The 22,094-nt window shown below is 43.1% G+C and overlaps 1 protein-coding gene across 1 annotated transcript; it reads left to right on the plus strand.

Moving 5' to 3' along the window:
- Positions 1 to 5,751: 5,751 nt before the first annotated feature.
- LOC309363429 (autocrine proliferation repressor protein A-like) lies at positions 5,752 to 20,400 on the plus strand. The gene is made up of 13 exons (XM_081899754.1): positions 5,752 to 6,282; positions 7,602 to 7,776; positions 9,163 to 9,211; positions 9,988 to 10,110; positions 11,307 to 11,405; positions 11,551 to 11,640; positions 13,104 to 13,233; positions 14,227 to 14,347; positions 15,610 to 15,745; positions 17,385 to 17,473; positions 17,900 to 17,978; positions 18,916 to 18,981; positions 19,845 to 20,400. Exons 1-13 carry the CDS (start codon positions 6,042 to 6,044, stop codon positions 19,962 to 19,964), a joined length of 1,518 nt encoding a protein of 505 aa, XP_081755880.1. The 5' UTR covers positions 5,752 to 6,041; the 3' UTR covers positions 19,965 to 20,400.
- The last annotated feature ends 1,694 nt before the right edge of the window (positions 20,401 to 22,094 follow it).

The raw sequence follows: 22,094 nt of genomic DNA on the forward strand, positions 1-22,094 counted from the left end.
CCATCCTGAGGGCAGGCAAGTGGTCAATAGGAGAAGGGAGACAGCAGCATACATAGTCCAGTCACTTGACTGTGTCCCGCTGGCAGTTGTCCCAGTTGCTTCACATCACACTAACCAACAGGTAGGTTGGCAGCGCACACCAGAGCTTTTCTACAGAGCAGTTCCCTCTATAAATGTTACAGTAGGCTTTCCCTGTAGTTATAAAGGTCACTGAGCATGGAAGGCCCCACATGGAAGGAATCACGTGCTCAGGGCAGCTCTTATGCAGATGGAAATGTGTCAGTTGTTCTTTAGCGACGTCCAGTCACAAGGCTCCCTCCCAGCCACATCATCAAATTGAAGCCACTGGGTGCTCTGCTATACCTGAAGGATGGGTTCAGGCCTGGACTGGCACATGTTGGCAAGCAGCACCCTGCCTCTTCCCTTTTTCATTCCTGCCACTGCCTGAAGCAATGCGGAAGCAAATGCCCTTTTGTAATGGGCTTCCTTGCAGGCTTACTCTCAGGTATTTAGAGTTAGTAAGAGAGGTACATTGTTTTGCATGGGTACAGTGTGTATAATCTCAATGCAAGGCATTATGAACTATCGAAATCTGCTGTTTGTATATGTGTTTGTGTACGGGGGGCATAGGTGGTAAATTTTACTGCCTGTCCTTGAGCCCAAACTATTTAGGGACAGTGAGTTGTATTCCAGTCCTGGTGTTCACTCTATCTAGAGCTCATTCAAATGTGAATTTAGAAACAAAAACCCTCAAGCAACTTGTTCACAATGATTCAAACTGTTCTCTGACTTAGAAAGTGTTTATTTTATTTTCATTATTTAATTTTTTTCTTTCGTAAGTATCCCTCAAAGTAAAATATTTCAGAAGTGATCTGGATGTTGTCCTTGACAGTACTGAAAACATGGTTCCACTGGGCTGAAGAAGAGACACGTCAGCATAAAAATACAATACTGCATGTACCATAACATCAGCACACCCTGTTAAATGTTGCTATAAATGAATTCAATTTCCGGGTTTTTTTGTATTTAATCTAACATGATGACTGAAACAGGGTAGGTCCATTTAGTAGCTTATTAGGCATAACATGCCTTCGTTTCTTGTTTCCTGGAACTTTTCTTAATTTTCTCTTCCTGATCAGGATTCTATTGTTCTGTTGTTTGGCAGAATATCTGTTCCTACCCTAAGCAAATAATGCTGTTGCCACCCTTTGTTTCTTGGAAGTGTGCGCTTACAGACATTTCCTTTGAGCTATCAAAGACAAGGCTTTCGAGCAATGCCCAAAGGTGAACATGAAATGCCTTAGGTGAGACTCCCACCCAGGTTCTTTGTGTTTTCTAATGTGAAGTCGCCACAATACTTGCTGTTTAAATTGTTTTTTCATTCGAGAGGAGAAATCATTTTGGTTATCCAACAGTATAAGTAGCCATCTTTTTTCTCCTTTTTCTTGAGGTGTGTGTTGGGAAAATCAGAATGATTAGTACAATGAAACTGCCTTTGCCATTCTCTGGATAGAAACTTGGGGAGGATTCCAGCAGCATGAGCTGGAGCCCCAGCACTCCTGCTGAGTGCTGCACCAGCTTTCCATAGCAATGTACCCTTGCAGCCTGCATATGGAAATGTGGCTGGGATTGTGGGAATTTCTGAGATATATACTTATGTGTTGTTGAACCCAGGCACACCAATTTCCTTCCTTTGTGCAGCACAACCCAGGGCCCTGTATGATTCAGCACGACTGTGCAGCAATAGGCCTGCAGAATTATTGTCTTTCAGTTCCTCCCCTGTCCTCAGCTGCTCCATGAATTCCAGCATGGAATTCACATTTTGAGTAGTGGCAGTAGCTTAGTGCCAAATTCAGAAGTGCAGGGTCCTTTCATGATAGTCGCAGCCATGCCCTCTCACCGCCACACCATCTTTTAAGAATATGCAGTAAAAATGAGCTTTCAGTCTCTTTGCTTGGAATTCTGTTTAGCACAAATACACTGGGAAGCTCACCTGCATAAATGCCATTGCAATGATTAAGAGCAACAAAAGAGGGCAGTGCTGCTCCTATTTCATTTTAATAGGCTTCTGCAAGGTGATTTCTACCTTTAGTCACCACAACCGCATGTATGAAAGAAACTCCATAAATCCAATTTATTTAGCCTAAACAAAACTAATAGGTTCAACTGAATGACAGTATTTACAACACAGATAGGCATTGTTCCTTTCATTGTGATAGGCTAATAGCTGAACTAACTACACACCCTAAGAATTCAATTTCTTTGCTGTACCATGCTATGAATTGCAGTGAAGGGATGCAGTAATAAAACATATATTTGAGAGTCTCACTGAAACCTGTTACTCTGTGCTTGAGATAGGAAAAGTGTCAAGAATTGCTAATGCTATGATTTAAATTTATATCTCACTATTCGCATACAAGATAGATCATAACCTGCTCATGATTTCAAACATTATTCCAATGCAAACGCCATTGAAATGAACTGGATTCAAAAACAGTGTCCAGTAGATCCTGGACATAGTAGATCATTCTCAGGAGTAGTTGTAGACATTTCTGCTATTGAAATAGCCTTGCAGTCAGTGGGTCGCTACCACCACACAGATCTATCAGGTCAGTAACAGATATCCCAAACAAACGATTACTAGCTCTTTCTCTCAAGTAATATTCTAAGTTACTATTGTGCAAGTGTTTCCTCTGCTCATGTCTGCAATGCCAACATCAACAAATGCTCTACCTCATATCTGTGCTTCAGGATGATCTAGAAGTGCACTCACATAAAATACAAAAGTGGTTTTTGACATGTTCACAACATGTAATAAGAAAAAGACATGCCCGGGGTTTGCTATCATCACTCCATACATGCTCAGGGAGCAATGTGTCCCTGCATACTCAGAAACATCATCGCCATAATCACAAATATCATTCTTGACGGCTGAACTGAAAAGAGATTCAAAGCCCCGGTCCAAATCAAACATGGACTTTGTTGTGTGTATATGTCTGGAGAGGACGCTGCCATCTTCTCTCTAAACTGCCACATTTGTGACATCACTGGGTGCCCTTCCCTCTGCCATCATTCATCTTTGCCTGCACTGGAACACCAGGCAGTAAGCGCCGCAGGCTCCTACACTTCCGCTGCCCACCATCAGGCTCAGTGCCAACTCTCTGCTTGGGCAAATAGCAACAGGCAAGTCCTGGTGCCCCTGTTTCTTGCACCATGTCACCTGGGTGGGCACAATGCATTGGCACTCCTTCCTGAGGGCACACGTGGTTTACACACAGTCCTGCCCGCGGCAGAAGCACTTGTGGCCTGTCTGCACCAACACCATGCTGTCTTTGCGGCAGCAGGTGCACTTCGACAAGCGTGGATAGCATACAATGCGCTCCAGCACTGCTGCTGCCTGAGAGTAACAGCTTATAGTAGGCGACTGCCACAACAACAGCAGAAGCCTCTGCATTGCACGCAAAAAAAGCTAGTCAAGCAGTGGAAAAAAGGCAGCAGAGGGACCCACCAAGGAGCAGTAACTCTCCACAGGTGTGTGTATAGGATTGTAGATGGATGTTTTATTTGGGCAAAGACGGTTGCATGAGGGATGGGGAGCTCCAGCCCTTTCTATGCCTTAAGCAGGTATCCCCCCCCCCCCCGCAACTGAGTTGCCTCCTGGTGCTATTTCTCCCCTCTCCTTCAGCTTCTATTTAGAGCCCCAGAAAGGGATGAAGGACAATATTTTTCTCAAGTCTGCCTTGATACTGCGTTGCAAAACAATACCTGCATCCCCTCCAACATGTGGAGGCATGTGTGTCTTCCAGGGCCACTATTTGATTCTGGAGGCAGTTGACCTGGTTTACATTACTGAATAAGCCCAATGACATAGAAGGGGTTGCATTTTGTTATAACTGTGCAATTGCTGGCCTTGAACATCACTTGTTAGAAGAACAGGTCACGGGTTTAACTTAATAACTAATAAGTTTAAATATATCTCTGTTTTAAGTATTTCTATTGGATCAGGGTCCTCCTGTGTGATGGATATGTATGTATATTTTAATGAGTGAAAGATTCTGAGTTCAGGGCAGGGAGGGGAGTGTGTGTGTATGAACCTAATAGTGTTTAGCTTATCTTTTAGTTGCTATTTTCTTATATGAACTATAGCTGACTCTTCCTCATCCTTTATTATTTACCAAGTGAACTGAATAGCGCTAAGAGGACTTTGAATTTAATTTAATTGGAAGTATAATTGCTCATATACCTGCCAAGGAACTGAGAAGGTTCTTTATTGAGTCATCTGCAGTTCGACAGATGGTTCTTCCCAGGCTGAGAGGGGAAATGGTAACAACAGGTTATTTACTGGGACAGAGTGACTTTTGCAACCATTGTTAAAGTTGCAAACAACAAAGCATGGGATGGAGCAATGAAGAAATTTCTGGAACAACAATGGGATATCAGCTCTGCCCAAGGCATGATGGATAAACAGCAACAACCACAGGAAAGAAAGACATAACATCTTATAAGGGCAGGAAGAAACTCTATGGACAGAACAATTGCCACACACAGGAATAACAAGAATATAGTTTGAGTTCCTCACTTGTAATTTTATAAATCGTTTAATGTGTCAAAATGAATAGAAGTTGTTAATACTGCAGTTGTTGTATAAGAGATTATTATTATGACTGGAATGTAATTGAAATTAATAAGATTTTGGAATGCAGAAATAAAGAAAATAATCAAACCATAAAATCTAGCATGTGGGAGGCCACTTCATCTAAATTATCTAATTTGGTATTTGAACGATTGTTATTAATAACTGAATTATAAATTGGTATTGTTGTATTATTGGACTGTAATTGAAAACTAATTAAAAAATTATTACAATGTCCAGGTGTTATGCTCAACTTAAATTTCCCTTCACATAAACACTGTTGGGACTGGCACTGAGTGATCAGGAAAGGGATCTTGATGTTCAGTGGGTAGAGCATGAGACTCAAGCCCCACGTTGGGTGAATGTTTCCTGCATTGCTGGGGGTGGACTAAATTATCCTCGTAGTCCCATGCAGCTCTACAAGTCTGCAGTTCTGTGGTGGACAACTCAATGAAAATGTTGAGAAAATATGCTGCAGCTGTGGAATTTTTTTTTCCATTCTAGGAATTGTTAGGGAAGGGATCAAATCTGAAATTGATCATAATCCTGTACAAATCTAGAGGAATACTGTACCTGTTGGTCACTGACCACACTTCAAACACAATATTGCAGAGCTGGAAAAGGTACAAAAAAGCTAGGGAACATGAAAGGTGTATATAAATTATGGGTGATGTGGAGCCACCCATAATTTATATACTTTAATTTGTGTATTTTTAATTTTTAATTTATATATTTCAAAGGGAATTTGTAAAGTCATGGAGGATAAGGGTGTCAATGGCTTCTAGTCACAGGGCAGGATGCTGGACTTGATAGATCTTTGGTCTCATTCAGCAGAACTCTCCTTAAGCTCCTACAGCCATAGTAGTTAATGGGGATTCCCTTCCCCCCATATGATACAGGTCTTGAAGAATGCTGAACAGGCAAATTAAAAGGAGACTGGAGTGCCACAACTTCAGGGGGTGGGAAGTACTTGCTTCCAAGTAGTATTGCAAAACATTTCCCTCTCCGTCTTAAAAGCCAGGTTTGAATCATGTAATCTGGAGATAGCGTGCTACAATTTTGCAACCCACTTTCCCCAAAATTGTTTAGGTGGGGATGACCCCATGGTGCAAGTGGGACAGAGCACACACTGGCTCCAGCTTGGCTTTACCCTTGAAATGATGAGTGGGAAGGTGCGTTGTGACTGGAAACCAATGTAGAATAACTTGCACATTTCCTCCTCTGCAAAACTGGAACCAATCTGCATAAATGCCATCCTGGCCTCTCCCTGCTATGCAACTTGTGTAAGTACTGGAAAAACTCGTTGTAGCATTCATAGAGAGAACAGCTCTAGATAAAAGCTATGGTAGAGACCACCAAGCCTTGTGGAGCTTTTCTGCTGGGAGCAGCTGTGTTCTAAAGCGGGACAATGGCTGCCAGCTGGACAAAAGGCAGGTACCTCTTTCAAGGCAACTATACCTGCTTGACCATGTATGCTGCGCTCTCTCTTCTCCTGGCAGCCTGCCTGCCCTCTGGATGGGCACAGACGGCCCTGGATGACTACATAAAGCAGGATGATCCTCACTACAACTACACTGTCACAAAGAAGGAAGACAAGCCTGGCGTCACCCTCTACACCCTCAACATGACCTCCCTGAAGTGGCTGAATGGTGAGCGGTATTTTTGAAATATAGAGGAAGGCATTTCTTCAGTGCCCTTTTCCTTTGAGGAGAAAGAGAGTGAGAGAGCAGGGAGCCTAAACTGGAGAGTTGGCTGCTGGGTGGTGTAAGAAAACACGAAGAGCAGTAGGTACTAGTCAGGTCTCCTGTGGCTGGCTATGAAAGGGAGAAAGGCCACTGCCACTTTCCAACCTGAATCAATCCCAAAACCGAAAGCAAGAAATGCTAAGTACCATATTTTTCTGTGTACAAGATGATGTCCTCCTAAAATTGGGGGTTATATAGTGGTGAAAAAATTGGGGGTTGTCTTATACATGGATTTATATGGTAGGTCCCCAGATATCAATTCCGCCTTTGAAATTCCAGTAATGTCTAGGAAAATCCGGACGTATGGAAGCCCTACCTCAATAAATACAATTTTTTGAAAACAATGGTTGATTGGATAATTGTACTGTAACATTTGGATGTGTGCGAATTTCAAAGGATGCCTGTGTTTTGGTTCTCTTAATGTTTCAGAGGAAAAGAATTTGAAAGATTTGCCTTTAAATGGCACCAGAATTAAAATTCTCCCCCACCCCCTGGTGCTGACAGAAGTTAACAGCACCTGGAATGGGAAGATGTTGGCTTAATTCAGGGTTGGGGAACCTGTGGCCCAGCAGATGTTGCTGAATTCTCATCAACTCTGACCACTGAATGGTTTGGGCTTGTGGGAGCTGGAGTTCAACAGCATCTGGAGAGCTACAAGTTCTCCATCACTGCCCTAAGTGATTTGATCTGTGTCAAGGAGAGTGCAGTGCCCTTCCTTTCACTTCCTAAATGCCAACTCTTTCTTACCCTTAAGGGACGTGAGTGGTGCTGTGGGTTAAACCACAGAGCCTAGGACTTGCCGATCAGAAGGTCAGTGGTTTGAATCCCCGCGACGGGGTGAGCTCCTGTTGCTGGGTCCCAGCTCCTGCCAACCTAGCAGTTCAAAAGCACATCAAAGTGCAAGTAGATAAATAGGTACCGCTCTGGCGGGAAGGTAAATGGTGTTTCCGTGTGCTGCTCTGGTTCGCCAGAAGTGCTTAGTCATGCTGGCCACATGACCTGGAAGCTGTACGCTGGCTCCCCCGGCCAGTAAAGCAAGATGAGCGCTGCAACCCCAGAGTTGGCCACGACTGGACCTAATGGTCAGGGGTCCCTTTACCTTTACCTTCTTACCCTCAGGTAGGTAGCTGTGTTGGTCTGACACAGAATATATATATATATATTTCGAAGAAAGAGTGGAAGACAAATGCCCTGATGAATAAATTCTGTGTATCTCTTTTCAGAGTCTGAAGTGGATAGGCCAATTTGGTGGCATGAGCTGTTCATTGCTATGTCAAATGAACAAAAACTGAAGGACTCGTGTTTGCTAATCATTGGGAATGGAAGAAATGATGCATCTAATACTATCATAGATTTTAGGGTTGGCGATATCATCAATCTAGCAAAATCCACTGGGTCGTAAGTAATTGGTGGGATCTCTGACAAATGAATATGCCACCAGCTCTGCTCTGTTAAAACTGCTAAGGGGATTAGCAGCCCTGCAAAGATAGAGAACTGTGAGGTAGACATACTTGATGGAGGGAGGCCCTGCAGAAAATACTTTTCCTATTGGGGAATGAGGGTTGGAATTAGGGTTGCACATCATATTTGGACAATCCTCAAGCTGAAGTGGAATACCTGGAAGGATTTGGGACTTGTTTGAAGTAAGGCAAGATTTGTATGAGGCAGCTCAAATGATTACGGGTTTTTTTATGTAAGATTTATCACTGACTGGATATCAAAAGAGACACACAGCCAGGAAGTCTCACCTAAACAATTTCATTCTAAACCACTGCCCTGGCAATCCAGACATAAAACAGCAAGTATGTAGTGAAAGGTAAATTAAATGTCTAGCTGTGTGTCCCATCCAAGAGTGGGGGAGGGGGCAGCAGGATCTGCTTTGCCAGTGTGTTCCCTGTGAAATAGCACCCAGCAGTATTGAACCTTATCCTGACCATTGGATGAGCAGTGTTGAATCCTGCTGACTTCAGGGGTCTGCTTCAGCATTGCATTCCCCATAGGGGAAATGGCCTCACAAGCCAACTTGGACCCCCTGGCAGGCCAAGACTTGTTCCAAAATATACCATATAAGGAATAACATCAGCATGGGGATTGGGTGGAGGAGGAGTTCACGTGCTTCAGAAAAGTTGCACAGGCAGTAAAACTATGCTTACTTATATAGTGGTGAAAGTTCCTAAATCATTGGTATAGGAACCCAAGAGTGGCTGCTGAGAACCATGTATTCTTAGCTGGGGCAACCAGCTCAAACCTCTTAAAACCTCACATTGAGCTCAGGAAGACTGCAGGAGAACAAAGCTTGATTTCTGGGTTCCTCCCAAGGTGAGGGGAAGTTGGCATAGCTAAGCCTGGAAGGGCAGCTTGCTCTATGGTTTTAACCCCTTCATGCATTAATTAGACTTGAGCATGTTGGTTATATGAGAGTGCTTCTCTCACATACACCAGTGGTGTTTTATGTTTGCAACCTGTGAGTGTTATTGGAGTTCTAACTAATAATGCAGCCAGAAACAAAAATGGCCTGAAGGCAATCTAATGCAACTCACTGTATTCAAGACAGTTTCTCTATGCTCCAGAGTCACATCTTAGTTCATCTTCCTTCCAGCCTCCCAATAAATATATATAAAAGGTTATATTGCTTGAATTCTCTCGTTGTCTTGATTTTATAATTGATTTTATTATTGCTCCAAAGCTGCCCAGAGCTGTTGACTCTGGTCTCTTTGGCATCATTGCCTGTAGATCGCAGAGGACATTTACTGCTGATGGCTAATATTTGTTTTGTCTCTGAAGCTGTGCAGCGCTTTTGGGGCAGATTCCCAACTACCCAATCACCTACAAGGTAAGTCTTCTAGGATCTTTGCCATGATGGGAACTTCCTACACTCACTTTCACACTCATGTAGGTTTTGGGAGTCAGTTGGGTGAGTGGAACTGGGGAAACGGGGGGGGGGGTAGTTCTTGGCTGTCATATTTTCCCACTGGAAACTTCCACTACAGATTTTCTTCCCCCAATTTCACTCTAATGAGGGAAGTGTTTACTTTCTCAGAGCAAAATCCAGCAGAAATCTTCAGTGTGTCCAATAACCTTTCTTCATAAGCAAATTACATTACATAATCTGTGAAGAATTAACCATCTCTTTCATAGAAGTGGTTCAAAATACTAGAATTAAAATGTGGGAGCCAAGTCATGTGGTGCTCACCTCCTTAGAGAAGGTGAAAGCAGCAGGAGCCTGCTCTCCAGATACTTACTGGAGCCATGCACTCCTACTGCATTCCCAGTGGGTTATACATGGGGCAACTGTTCTTATCACTCCTTATCACTAAGAACAATCCTGGCCTGTGGATGTCAGAGCCTGATTGGATGAGGAGGTGAGCTGGGAGCCACCTGCCCAATAGCCTCCCAGAGAGGGCTCCGGAGATGGACTGGAAGTCAGTGGAATAGAATTTTCCATTGATGTAATGGATCTATTTTCCTCTTTCCCTTTTCTTATCCTTCAGTTCCGTATTTTGTAGTTTTATAAATTTATAAATTTTGTAGTTTTATAAATTCATAAATAAAAATTAAAAAAACAAAACAAAACAAACCTAATCTATCTTTCATCTATTTTTCTTCTAGAAAATCCCTATAAAAAGATGTAAGAAGAGCTCTGAAAATGCTGCAGTTGCTTGTTCATGGTGGAAGTTCATGAACGACGAGAGTGAGCCGCCACACGTGCTGATTCAGTTTCCAATGGTCAAGGTAACTCTGGCTTTCTGTACTGGCTGGCAAGCACATGCTGCCATCATTCTGGGAAATATTCTTTATTGTTTCCAGAAACCCCTGAATGCTGGCAGAGCTGCTGTAACATTTGCAAAGCACATATGCCTCATTTTTGTTTTTTATTTTATCTGCTTGCAAATGACAGAACCTAGAAGGAGGCAAGGTGAGGTGGCGGCCTCAGGCAACAGATCTGGATGCAAAGAGTACATGACTTGTTGCCTCCTCCTATGTGGCTGTGCCTTCTCCTCTGCAGGTGCACCCTGCCTCCTCTGCTACAGATGCACCGCTGCCACCACATTCATGCCCCATATAAACCGCCCCAGACTCTGCGTTCATCAACTGAGGCCATTCTTTATGTGTTCCCCCCCATGTGAACAAGAACGGGTCTTTATTGTAGTGGCTCCCTGTTTGTGGAATTCTCTCCTCAGTTAGACTACCCTGGGGCTTTCACTACATATATTTAAGTGCCAGGCAAAAGCTTTCCTCTATAACCAGGCCTTTGACCTTTAACTATTTGGGACTTTTTAGAAGTCGGTGGGATGTTCTTAATTTATTTTTCTTCCCTCTTGCCTTTAAGGTAATGATGTGGGGTTTATTGTCTGTTGGTTGGTTTGTAAGTTGATCAGGGTTGCCCTGGGCAAGATAAAGCAACTAACCAATTTAGTACATAATAATAAAAAACATTAAAGGCATGAAGACCTGACACCTTTTGAGGGCACTTTACTTCTGTCATACTAATAGACAGATAGGGACATTGGTGGCACTGTGGGTTAAACCACAGAGCCTAGGGCTTGCTGATCAGAAGGTTGGCAGTTCAAATCCCCGTGACGGGGTGAGCTCCCGTTGCTTGGTCCCTGCTCCTGCCAACCTAGCAGTTTGAAAGCACGAAGTGCAAGTAGATAAATAGGTACCACTCCGGCGGGATGGTAAACGGCGTTTCCCTGTGCTGCTCTGGTTCTCCAGAAGCAGCTTAGTCATGCTGGCCACATGACCCAGAAGCTGTACACTGGCTCCCTCGGCCTGTAAAGCGAGATGAGCGCCACAACCCCAGAGTTGTCCGCAACTGGACCTAATGTTCAGGGGTCCCTTTACCTTTAATAGAGGGATATAGTTGAACCCAATCCAACCATCTTCTTTGAACTCCAGAGACTATAATCCTCTTCTCTTGTGTGCAGGCAGCCGTGCGTGGCATGGACACTGTAACAGATTTAATGCTGAAAGAATCCGGTGGAACGGTGAAGATCAGAAAGTTCACATTGACTGGTGTTTCCAAGGTAGGTATGAACAGCAGGTCTTTTCCTGTACCCCAATATTAACCCTATGCATGCTCACCCCCATTTCATCCGTATATGCCATGTTCAGTCTCTAAAGTAGGAACTGCATACCTCTCCATCTTTATGTTTTGTCACTTTATTGCAGCGCGGCTGGACCACCTGGGTCACAGCAGCTTTGAAGAAGAGAGTTGTGTCATTTCTTCCAATTGTCTATGATCAGTTGAATTTCATTCAGGTGAGTATCCACTTTCTTTACAGCAAATAAAGAGAAGGCTGTTCATAGGATGGTGCACTAACTGTGTGTATGGCTGTGTATGAGTCTTTTTCAGAGGTGCCAGCTTACGCCAAAGATTGAGGGGGCCCAATATTGTGTGTGTATGACGTTGCACATGCAACACACACTTGTGACGTCATGTGCACAATGTAATGCAATGGCTTGGCTTCAGTGGTTGATGGATCCTCTCTTGCGCTTGGCCTCCTCCACCCCCTTAACATTGAGGAGGCCCAAAACAATTCTGCCCCCTGAGCTGGCACTCCTGGTCTTCGTCACAGTTCATTCATAGTACAGTACTCAGGATAAATAAGAATACATTGCCCATTTGCAGGAAGGCTACAAGTGTGAGAGCCAATGAAACTTCTGAGGAAGAGCACTCCACAGCCTCAGCACCACTGCTGCAAAGACCCTGTCCTGTGTCCTAATCAAACATGCTTTTGAAGGCAAGGGAGAGTGAGCAAGCCATCCAATGATTGTAAGGGGGGCAGACTCATGGGGGAGTAGAGTCTTTCAAATAACCTGGCCCCAAATGTTGGGTTATTAACTCAGCTGTTGGGTTATGGGGCTGGGGAGGGACAAAGCTTTGCAAGCATATTTCTCTTCCCCAAATCCTGGCAATTATGCAAGGTGAACTGGATGATTTCATGGAGTAATAGAAATTGTATTTTGAACGTTTCACTTATTGTTTAGAACTACTTTTGTTATACTGTAGTTATGCATTTTTTTCATGCTGTAAGCCACCTTGAGCATGGTTTGAACTGTGGAAAAGTAGCATACAAATAAAATAATACATGTATGTATGTATGTAATCCAAAAATATTAAGCTTAAGCAAAAAATATGGCAGACACACAGTGTAGACAGAAGTGAGCAGGATGAACAATAGGTGATTAGGTACAAATTTGTACTAATGTACATATGTACAGTAAAGCGTCTGAATAAGACATATATTTTGGCCCACCAAGGGAATGGCAGGAAGTATTTGTCAACACAACACAAGTAAATAACCAAAAAAGCCATTATACAAAGGCACCAACTGTGGGCACTACAGTATAAAGGGGATAACTTATCCTTGTTTTGTGTTTATCAGCTTAGCCAAAGGTGTACATAGGGGTCGGCGAAACTGACCCCCGCCAGGATGCAGGCAACCTCGCCTGTTTCTCATATTTGGGGGGGGCACCAGTACAGCTCCTAGCCAAAGGTGCAAATGACCCTATATATGTCTCTGAGCTTAACCCTGCTAAAGATTTGAATTAATCTTACAGTTGTAGCATTTGACGGTCCTCCATTCTGTAGAACTTCGGGATCTTAACATATGACAGTGCCCTCCAACATTCCTCAGAAAATAGGGACAGTCTACTGATGTAGAATAGAATGTTCTTATTTGATGTGCACATAGAATTCACTTCTGTCTACTTTGGTACAGAACTGGCATCATCAATACCGAGCATACTGTGGCTGGTCATGTACACGGAATGATTACTATCACCTGAATATAACTCGGCAGTTGGACACTACACGGTTCCAGAAATTAAATTCACACATTGATCCATTTGGTGAGCAGTTCTTACCATCTCATATTTCTCTGGTGAATGAGATGGTAGCAGACAGAGGAAATGGTTGAATAAGTGGAAAGGGCAGCCCTGGGGAATTTTGGTGGCACTATAATGCATGTAAGAAACATTGAAGAGCATGAAGTCCATTTAATTAAAGGGCCATTTGGTGCTTCTGTGGAGTGAGGATTAGGGGGTTGTTGAATCGTGATTGCTGTTTCATGTACAAATAAGAGAAAACAATGAAATACTTGGGGAGGAAGAACACTGAAAAGTATGTTGTCATATAGAGGGATGAGGAATGAATCAATTAAACAAAATCCTCTCCCCTTTTCTACTTCCCTTTTTAAAAACTCTGAAACTAGGCCCTTCTGCATCTGAGGCCATTGCAGCAAGCTGTGGAATCTTGGCTTAAGACCCGTGCTTTTGGGGTGGGACGCAGGGATACGCATACCCCTAAACGTTTTATGAATCTAAGTTTGGCCTCTTTGAGGGACAGTATTTCAATATGAGTAGGAAAAGGAGAGTACCTGTCCTCTGTCTTGTGCAGAAAAATGTTCCCAGCCCTAGTTATTGCAGCAGAAGCGGGGATGATAAATTATCCTAATAAATATATTTAAAGGTTCCAGTGCGAGAGGTGCAAATCAGGATTTTGCATAGACTGAATTCTTCAAGCATCCAGAGGCACCTCATATCGCTTTCTTGATGACCTGGAGAACCTACTACCAAACTTTTTTTAATGCAAAGGAATGCTCCCTTTTCAACATTGCATCACCAACATTTGCTAACTAGGCTTTGTTTTTTGGTCTTAGTTTGTCACAATAAGGCTGTTTTACATATTTTTCAATTATATTTTCCAACCTGCTCAATGAATGTCTCTTGTTTTCCATTGCTCTTATCCAATCTTACCAGCCTTTGATGACGAAATTAAGTGGTAGCAACTTGAGAACAGCATGTGTTTCCCATTACAATATCATTTAATTTTCCCATCCTCAGCATATAATGAGCGATACCAAAATAAGACCTGGTGCTCAATTGGTGCAACAGGAGATGAAGTCAACCTGCCTGATGACACTTACTATTTCTTTGATCAGCTAGCCGGAAAGAAATACATCCGGTGAGTTCCTGCTGCAAAAAATTACCAGACTGTCCTTTATGAGACAAGAATGGCTGCTTACTGTCTCTCCTCGGTGAGTGGTGGTTGCGGCCCAATGCGGTGCCTCCCTCAAAGACCGGACACAATGCACCATCTTGTCCCCCTTGGCCATTGGACAGACTCATGGGGTTCCTGCCAAACCCCAATTCAATTTGAGCCAATCAATGGCGGCCTGGGAGGCATGGCCTAGGCAGGCGCACCTGGATGAGGCAGGCTTCACTCAGGTGCACCCGCCAGAAAGATAGCCTGGCTGACCCTGCGCTCCTGTCACACCCACACATTCCCTCCCTTTATAGTTGCTTGCTGCATTAACCATTTCTTTTCCAGCTAGGAGGGCTTTGCTGTGGTCTGTGGATGGTCGCCATTTTCGAGTCCAGGAAGGAATTTTCCCTGCACTGCATGTTTCACCTTCCCTATAGCACTATTCATAACTTTGATGGTTTGGGCCTTGGGCTGAATCCTATAATCTTTCATCCAATCAGGGTGTGGTGAAGCGGTGACTCAACCACCCCCTGCTCCCTGTGGTGGCGATAACAGAGTACCCTGTTAGAGGGGTCTGGAGGGAATCTCTGTCCAAAGTGCCAGTTGCATAGGACTAGTGGGCCATAGAGCTTCCCTCAGCGTTTGGAGCCATCTATGTAAACCTGTGTTTTGTGTTGGACCCACCCCTGAATTGACCCTGTCATGCCTCAGCCCCCCCCCGGGGGGGCGGTGCTGAGAGGGATACATGTCCAGTGCCTATGGCAAGGCTTCCGATATCTGAAATCAATAAAGTTGTGGCCATTTTCATCCCAGACGATTTTCTTGTCCATTCATTTACCCCCATTTTGCAGTCAGGTGTGTCTAGTGGGGGACTCTGGGCTGGACACACAATCATCCCTCTGGTTAAAGGCAGCAACCAGATGACTTGAGCCTCAGATGAGAGACAATACTGTAATATGAGCTGAGAACTCACAGCAGATCCTTCAGCTGTTGCATGAGCCCACCTATATAATCTGAACAATACCAGTGAACAAAGCTCCTGATCTTTGCTGCACAATTCACATAGGCTTTGCATGATGATACAGTGTTTTTTCCTTGTATATTTCTCTATATCTGTGCATTCTTTCGGAGGAAAAACTCTAGAAAGTAAAATTTGTGTGATTCGAAGAAACATGTCATTCCTTTATCTTAGTCTATTGCAAGGAAGGTATTTTTGCAAAAACCTCTCTGTTGCACTGCAGATTCCTCCCGAACACTAATCACGCTGCGACATTACTCCCATGGAGTAAACCATCTGTCCTAGAGACGTGCAGAGCCTTTTATCTCAGCACCATGCAGAATTTGACCATGCCTCAAATTTCTTGGAAAAGGGTGGAGGTGAGGAAAACTGATGTTGCTTTACATGCGAATGACAGGAATAATTCAGTCAATGAAGCTTGTTTTCTAATTTACCCCAAGCCATGGATGTATGTTGTCCCTAATTGATGCCTTTACTAAGCGCACTCAGTCGAACTCAAGATTCCTAATAAATTATCAGAAATGTTGAAGGCAGGAAAGTTGTTATGATGATATACAAACCGGCCTTGGTTAATGTTATCGTTTAGCAGTAAATGATGGAAACAAAAGCTGGGATAGCTCAGTTGGTAGAGCATGAGACTCTTAATCTCAGGGTTTTGGATTCAATCCCCACAATGGGCAAAAGATACCTGCATTGCAGTAGGTTGGACTAGATGACCCTCATGGTCCCTTCAAAATCTACAATTTTATGATTATAGAATTTTCTGAGGGCAAACGTGGCTAGCCTTGATAAACATCAGAATATTACCGCATTTCTTCTTGGCCTCCTAAGATCTAGGGTGTTCTTTTATTTACAGAATATATGTGTCAGTTCCTCTTTCAGTCACAGAGAAAGTGTCCTGAAGTGATCCAGAACAGGCTCAGAAAGTTGGTTGTGTACTCAGATTCCCAGAACAAATGACTGCTAGACCAGTTTACTTCAATAGTATCAATATATTATTTATTGTGGTTTTCATCTTCCTTCAGGAAGGCTGAGGGGGTGTAGATCTTTCGATATTTATCCTTACACACAGCCAGGACGATAGCCAAAGAGAGAACTGTGATGGGATCTCTCTTTGTTTTTTAATATTGGAAATGGTGTGAGGGGGGAATGTTGGTCTGACATCCATTAACACCAATGCATTTTTATAAATTGCCCCCCTTCCAGGCTACATTTATCTTAAAAAAATAATATGAGAAATCTGATCACAGATCTCCCCACAAGAAAGATGGGGAGAAAGGGGAGAGAGAGAGAATGGCTCAAGATTACTAGGGGGTCCTTGTGCTCTACTTTAGAGACGGCAGTCCTACATCTGCATGACTAGAAAATGCTGTTTGCTGGAATCCTCTACTTGAAGATCTGCCTGGTTCAAGTGCAATTTAAAGATAAAGAAGAACCCCAAGAAAAGAGAGTCGGTGGCCTTGAATCACCAGCTGATACTTAACACCTGGACAGTCGGCTGACTAGGTCACTTAAGCACAATCTTCCCCACCACCATATTGTATTTCTATTTAAAATATAGTAATATATTTTTTAGGCCAGGTGAGAATAGTACAGATAAGCATTGGTGCTTTTGTGTGATGTGTCCAATTATTTTTTTCTTAGTTTGCAAAGAGTAAACACTTCACATGTAGCTGCAGCTACTCCTGACCCTGATGAGTATACCTGCATATACACACATGTGTCTCATTCTGACATTACATTTTTAGTTGTATGCTAAAAAGAAAAATTCACCGTATACCTAAAAATGTCATGTGAAAATGCCATTAGCATGAAAGCACAAGCAAAAATTCAGGGTTCTCAGTTTCCTTTATGCATTTGGCAACTTATATGGGTTGACCTTACATAGGTTGTTGCATGACACAGCCAGTTAAAGCAGTGGCTGCTGGCGAGGGTAATGGGAATGGCTCATAACTGGAGGGAGATTTGATTTTTCTGTGCTATTCTCTCTCTTTCTAGACAAATGCCACAGGTATTATCTATCTCTACACAAATCAGGAGCCTTCAGAAACTAAATGTTTCTTTGCTTGCACATGGCTCACCAAAAGGTAGGATTCTTTCCAAAATATTTTATATAAAGTTTTTTCTTTCTTAAAGCTTACCAATTTTCTATCAGTGAGCATCTCAGCAAACTATTAGGTCCCACCTGCACTGTATATTTAAAACAGTATTAGTGAATTTAGAAATTATATACAGTGGTACCTTGGGTTACATATGCTTCAGGTTACAGACTCCGCTAACCCAGAAATAGTACCTCGGGTTAAGAACTTTGCTTCAGGATGAGAATAGAAATTGTGCTCCGGGGGTGTGGCAGCGGCGGGAGGCCCCATTAGCTAAAGTGGTGCTTCAGGTTAAGAACAGTTTCAGGTTAAAAACGGACCTCCAGAACCACTGTATTATTGGTGTTAGTTTTCTCCACAAATCAGTTTATTCTGTGCTCATGTCAAATCTCTTCTTTCCCTTCTCATTCTCAGGCGTGACTTCAGGGTATTAAGGTGTTCCTTCCCTTTTTTGAGTCTTACGTTTTGGAAACCTTGCAAGGTTGATAAAGTGGTAAGAGGATTAGAATTTCCTTAGTTTCTTCACAAAGCTGAGGACGTCAAGCGTCCTAAAGACACAAACACAAAAGCCATTCTTGGGAAAGAAATGTCTTCCTTTAAAGCTGGACTTCTGTTGCAGATATTGAATTTGTTCAGTATTTGCAGATTCATTCAATTAATGTCTCTGAACTCCTTTAGGAGGAAGGGTAAAACATTAATTGAATGAATCTGTAAGAAATCAATCAAACAAACAAATAAATAAATATAATGGGATTCCTTCACTGTCTGAATTACCCAAAACATTCCCCTGCACCTAGCAGAAGAATATTGTCTTTATGTTGCGGTTGTAAAATTACCCATGCTAGGGAGTAGAGCTCCCTAATGTAGTGGGGAGTATGTCTCTACATGCGTCGTAGGGGTGAGGAACCTCTTTCTGACTGAAAGCCACGTTCTCTTCTGCACAACTTTGTGGAGGCCAGGGTCAGAGGCAACAGAGCAATCAATGTGAATTCTACCATTGTGCAGTAGCCTAGTTTCTTCACATTCGCACATCTTTCTCTATCCTCCATCGAAGCAAGCAAGAAGCATTATCAGAATTCAAGGACACATTCCAGTCAGGGGAAAACATTCCAAGTGGGGAGGAAAGCACAGCTGGTGAGGGGTGTGGTTTTTTGGGGGGTGTCCTGGAGATAATCACAAGGGCTAGCTAGAAAGAGCTGATTTATCTAATGCAGGAATGAGAACCTGCTCTATGTAACATAGCAGGTTGGGGGTAACATCCATTGGAAATACATAGAGTGGTTTAAGGTCACCTGGAAAGAAGAGCAATGTCATCTGTGGCCATCCTCCACCCAGGAACCTCAGCTCACCCTTCTTCAAATTCACACTAATAATTTCTTAAGATTACATGTTCACTTCTCAGCACCTTCTTCTGTCTTATCTCTTTGCAGGGAACAGGTGTTTATAAAGCAGAATTGTCAAAGCCATTACTTGGATGGAAGGGTTTCTTTATTGAGGTAAATATAATTTCTAGTCGAGTATTTGACTCATTCTTGCACAGCTTTTTCCTTAGCTTAATAGCAGTGTAGGGGGAGGCAATTTCCATTGGAATTGTGGAAGAGGGAGGGGAGGTATAAAACGTTCCTTTCCCTGCAACCTCCTGCTGCTGCTGCTCAGCTGACTGGGGAACAAGTGAGAATGGTGAAAAGTGAAATGGCATGCAGAAACAAATAATCTTTATCTGGACTCCCTTGCTCTCTTCCTGCTGCTCTGCTGATAAGTGGGAGGGTTTTTTGTGCGCCATATAAGATTAGACAGCAGATAGAACACTTGGGAATTACACACAGATTACACACTGAACAAGAGAGAGAAAACATGCATGTTTTTGGAGAGTATACATACAAATGGGAGAATATGCATATTGGCCAGAGAATGTACAACATTCAAGAATGACATGCACATTCCCCAAAGCCTGTTGGGAAGCATAATGGCTAACAATGTATAGAATTCAGATGCTATAGGCAGGTTTCCCAAGCTTTATTAGAGAATATGCATCTTGACCGAGAAATGTGCACAATTTCTTCTTCATAGGAACATGGGCTGCACATTTTCCATGAAGGCTGCTGAATGTGCACAATGTTGGGTTTTGTGTACATTAACTGTTGAACTTACATTCCCTTTAATATACATTTATTAACTGAAACTAAGTGCTCCAAGACTGTTGTGCAACTGTATAAATAGGCATGAAGTATTCTGCAATAAGACACTGCTCCTAAAATCTAAAATTTCTTTGATATCTCTGTGCTACAAACTCCTAATCCTGCTCCATTCAGCTCTCTGCAAAGGAACATACTGAGCAGAATTCCAATTTCTTTTCCAGGTAACTTTCAAAGGACCTAAGAACGATAAGCATGTTTTCACCTCAGAGGTTCAAATCATCCCAGACACTTTTCCATGTGCAGACTGCAGTGGAGAAGGATGCTATGGGAAGCTGGTGTGAAACCCTGCCGAGAAAATGTGGCTCCTGTTGCTGACAGCATCCATGAGGGAAGACATAAGAGGCATTGGAAAACCATGCGGAGAAGTGGGTGGACAGAGAAGGAACCTCATGTAGAGAAAGCAGACAGGTCCCGCTTAAACTAAAATACAATAGGTGAAGGAGTGTCACTCAGGATCAGGGGACCTAACCAAGGAGCAGATGCTGTGGCAGTGGGGAATGGGGAATGGGGAATGGGTAAGGTGGATGTGTGAAGAATATCAGACATGAGAGGAAGGGGCTGGTTATATAGAATGATGAACAAGTAAATATGACACAGGAAAGTGTGCCTTTTTGATTCCCAGTGCCCTGGATCATAATAAAGAATATAGCTGTGTTTTATAAGTCTTCAATGAACCGCTTTGCTAGTTTTTGATCGTTTTATGCAGACAGTACAATTCCTTATTGTAGGGATATCGCCGAGTGGACAGTGGGGTCCGGAGGGAGCACACTTTCCACCAGCAGGCAGCCACAGTCTGCCTGCACGCGTGACCCTGGGGTGCAGGGAAAATCCCCTCCCTCAGACAAGTTATGGCTGTCTAGAACATTGTCCCCTGTGTCTGACCTTTTGCGGTCTCGGCATTCAGCAGTGTCCTGTCTGTAACCTTTTGTCTCTGAGACCCTTTGTCTCCATTCGTCATACACTGTGCAAGGGGAAAATGACGCTGTGGAACAGGTGCCAAAATAGCTTTGTACCACCCCACGATTTCGGGACGGAAGATGTGTAAAGGTCACAGCCCAAAAATGTATTTGCCTGGCTTGCATATTTGTCTCAATAAAAAGAGGCTCCACAGGAATGGCAGCAGCTCACTTCAGACCACCTGTGCGCAGCTCACATGATGATCAACACCTGTCTTGGGCCTTCACTTCACTTATCTTACGTTTAAGACAGTTTAACCTCATAATGGGATTAAATATTCTCTAATCTAAGTAATTAATTACAACTGTCATGTAAAGTGATTGAGTTCAAATTCTGCACAAGGTACAGACCAACTGAGTTGCTTCTTTGCCTAGCTATTACCTGTTACCTTTAGGTTCCTCTCTGCAAAATGGGGTGTAATAATAAAACAAATATGCCACTGTACCACCTGCAGGGGTTTTCATTGCCTAATCCAGTCTTCATATTTTTCTGCATTACCAAATATACCTTGTTTCTGGCATTCATGCATTGGATGACATGTCCTTGTGTTTTGAAGGTATATGTCTATTACAAAGGAGAAATTCATGTAATTCCCCTGGTTCAATATGAGATTCCCAAATGGGTGAAAGTTACTTTGAGTCCCAGGAACCCAGGAAAACATTGGCAAAAGCAAACACTTTGCTTTTCTTGTGCATAAGTAATTGCTAGCCCAAACAATCAGGATTAAGCATACGAAACGTTTGCCATCCAGGTCATCATCCCACAACATGCACTCTCCCACTGATTGCCCAAGCAATGGGTTGGACCAGAATTAACACCCTTTCTGTCCCAGACCTCTTTTCCCTTCCTCAGCTGGTTAACTCTTCCTTCTCCTCCAATTCCAATGCTGACTGACACCTAGTTTTTTCTTAAGGCTAATTGCTGAGGGGGTGGGGATTTTGATCAGGATTTGGGAAGGAAATGTTTAGGTCTCCTCTCCCTACAGTCACCTCTGTGCTGCTCAGCTGAGTGGCTGAGAGTTGGGGATAGGAAGACAGACTACAGAAAACAAGTTAATCTTGATCTGGAACCACATCCCTTCTTTCCACATCCATCAGGTTGTGGCCCAGGTGATATTAAACAAGCAGACCAGGGGTGCAAATTGCACTAGACTTAGGAAACATGGTTATGTTTTTGGAGGCTATGCATACTGACTGGAGATGTCAGTTGAGATGTACATACCCTAAAGGCCTGTTGGAGATTCCATATATTGACCAGGAATGTGCATGGTCAGTTTATGTGCACATTCTCCATGATGCCTAGTGAATGTACACAATGATTAGTTATTAAACACATTAGATGCTCACCCTACCCCAAATATATGCATAATATAATATATAATAAATCTGTAAAAGAGTTGAATTGTGTCAGGAACTGGCTGGCTGAAGAGGAGTGCTGGGAGACTCCATCCAAGG

The sequence above is a fragment of the Podarcis melisellensis genome (genome assembly GCF_964234715.1).
Source record: "Podarcis melisellensis genome assembly, chromosome: 2".
Taxonomy (NCBI): Eukaryota; Metazoa; Chordata; class Lepidosauria; order Squamata; family Lacertidae; genus Podarcis; species Podarcis melisellensis.